Source organism: Echiichthys vipera, assembly GCF_963691815.1.
Source record: "Echiichthys vipera genome assembly, chromosome: 21".
Classification (NCBI taxonomy): Eukaryota; Metazoa; Chordata; class Actinopteri; order Perciformes; family Trachinidae; genus Echiichthys; species Echiichthys vipera.
Genome location: NC_139846.1, coordinates 25,185,999 through 25,187,655, shown reverse-complemented (window position 1 = coordinate 25,187,655; position 1,657 = coordinate 25,185,999). Strand labels below are relative to the sequence as shown.

General features: G+C 54.4%; 1 protein-coding gene across 1 annotated transcript in view; it reads left to right on the top strand.

The window, feature by feature from the left end:
• LOC310963555 (sodium channel protein type 5 subunit alpha-like) overlaps positions 1 to 1,657 on the top strand; it is a gene marked incomplete at both ends in the record, with an annotated part of 121,131 nt that overhangs the window by 69,756 nt on the left and 49,718 nt on the right. The window contains 3 exons of the mRNA XM_083936419.1: positions 334 to 474; positions 564 to 684; positions 1,002 to 1,195. Of these exons, the coding sequence (XP_083792545.1) occupies positions 334 to 474; positions 564 to 684; positions 1,002 to 1,195 (456 nt within the window). The remainder of the gene's footprint in view (positions 1 to 333; positions 475 to 563; positions 685 to 1,001; positions 1,196 to 1,657) is intronic.

The window sequence follows — 1,657 nt, the reverse complement described above, 5'->3', positions numbered from 1 at the left end:
TTGATTCAACTCTCTGTCGCAGACACACACACACACACACACACACACACACACACACGCACAGACACACGCACACACACACACACACACACACGCACACAGACACACACACACACACACACACACACACACACACACACACACACACACACACACACACACACACACACACACAGACACACACAGAACAACCTTAAACATTAAACGAATGTTCAGATTGCGATTTAAAAGTGCGACTCGTGCCGTTCACGCCGTCACAAGAATCCGACCGGGTCCCGTTTGAGCGTAAACTTGGGACTCAGGACCCTCTAACCCCCCCCTCTGTGTCCCCAGCTGCTGAACCTCTTCCTGGCTCTGCTCCTCAGCAGCTTCAGCTCCGACAACCTGTCAGCTCCCGACGACGACGGCGAGATGAACAACCTGCACATCGCCATCCACAGGATCACCCGAGGGCTGGCGTGGTGCCGCAGTCAGGTACCCGTGTAGAGCGGCGTGTAGAGCGGCCTGTAAAGCGGCGTTTAAAGCGGCGCGGGTCTCATGTGGCGTTTGTTCTCTCGCCGCAGGTCGTGGATTTCTTCAACGGGAACCTGAAGCGGCGGCGGCAGAAGAAGAAGGAAGCTAAAGCCATGATGAAGCTCAAACGCCTGAGCAGCGTCCACACGGAGGCCAACGGCGCCGTCATAGGTAACACACACACACACACACACACACACACATACACACACAAACACACACAGAATAGAGCCGCCGGTTCGATCCCCACGTCAAAGTTCAGTCAGTTCAGAAATAAAGTATATTACACAGTCTTTAACATTAATCTGTGTGTGTGTGTGTGTGTGTGTGTGTGTGTGTGTGTGTGTGTGTGTGTGTGTGTGTGTGTGTGTGTGTGTGTGTGTGTGTGTGTGTGTGTGTGTGTGTGTGTGTGTGTGTGTGTGTGTGTGTGTGTGTGTGTGTGTGTGTGTGTGTGTGTGTGCGTGTGTGCGTGTGCGTGTGTGTGTCAGGACGTCACGTAGAGAAGTACGTGGTGCCGGAGGACGACAGCTACATGACCAACCCGAACCTGACCCTCAGCGTTCCCATCGCCCCCGGGGAGTCGGACCTGGAGTTCCCTGAGGAAGAGGAGGAGGAGGAAGATGAGGAAGAGGAGGAGCAGAGCGCCGGCTCCTCCGAGGGAGAGGAGGAGACGGAGGAGGAGGTGAGGAGGAGATCTGACACACACACACACTGTCTGGAGATAAGAACACAGACACAGTAAAATAAGTTAAAGCTCATCTTCAGCCTCTGATCCTGGATCAGGTCTCAGGGGCAGCAGCTCCAGCCTCTGATCCTGGATCAGGTCTCAGGGGCAGCAGCTTTAGCAGGGGACCCCAAACTTCCCTTTCCCGGGCCACATTAACCAGCTCTAACTGGGGGATCCTGAGGCGTTCCCAGGCCAGTGTGGAGATCTAATCTAATCTAATATCTAATATCCAGTTCACCCGCACTACTGGTTTGGGTTTACCCGGTGTGTCCAGAACCTTCCCCATCCTCTGACCCACTCATCCCCAGATGGTGATCAGCTGACAGCTCTGCCCCTCTCTTCACCCGAGTGTCCAAAACATCCGGCCTCAGATCAGATGAGACCATCACAGACTGGATCCTGGACCTTTGGCCTAGT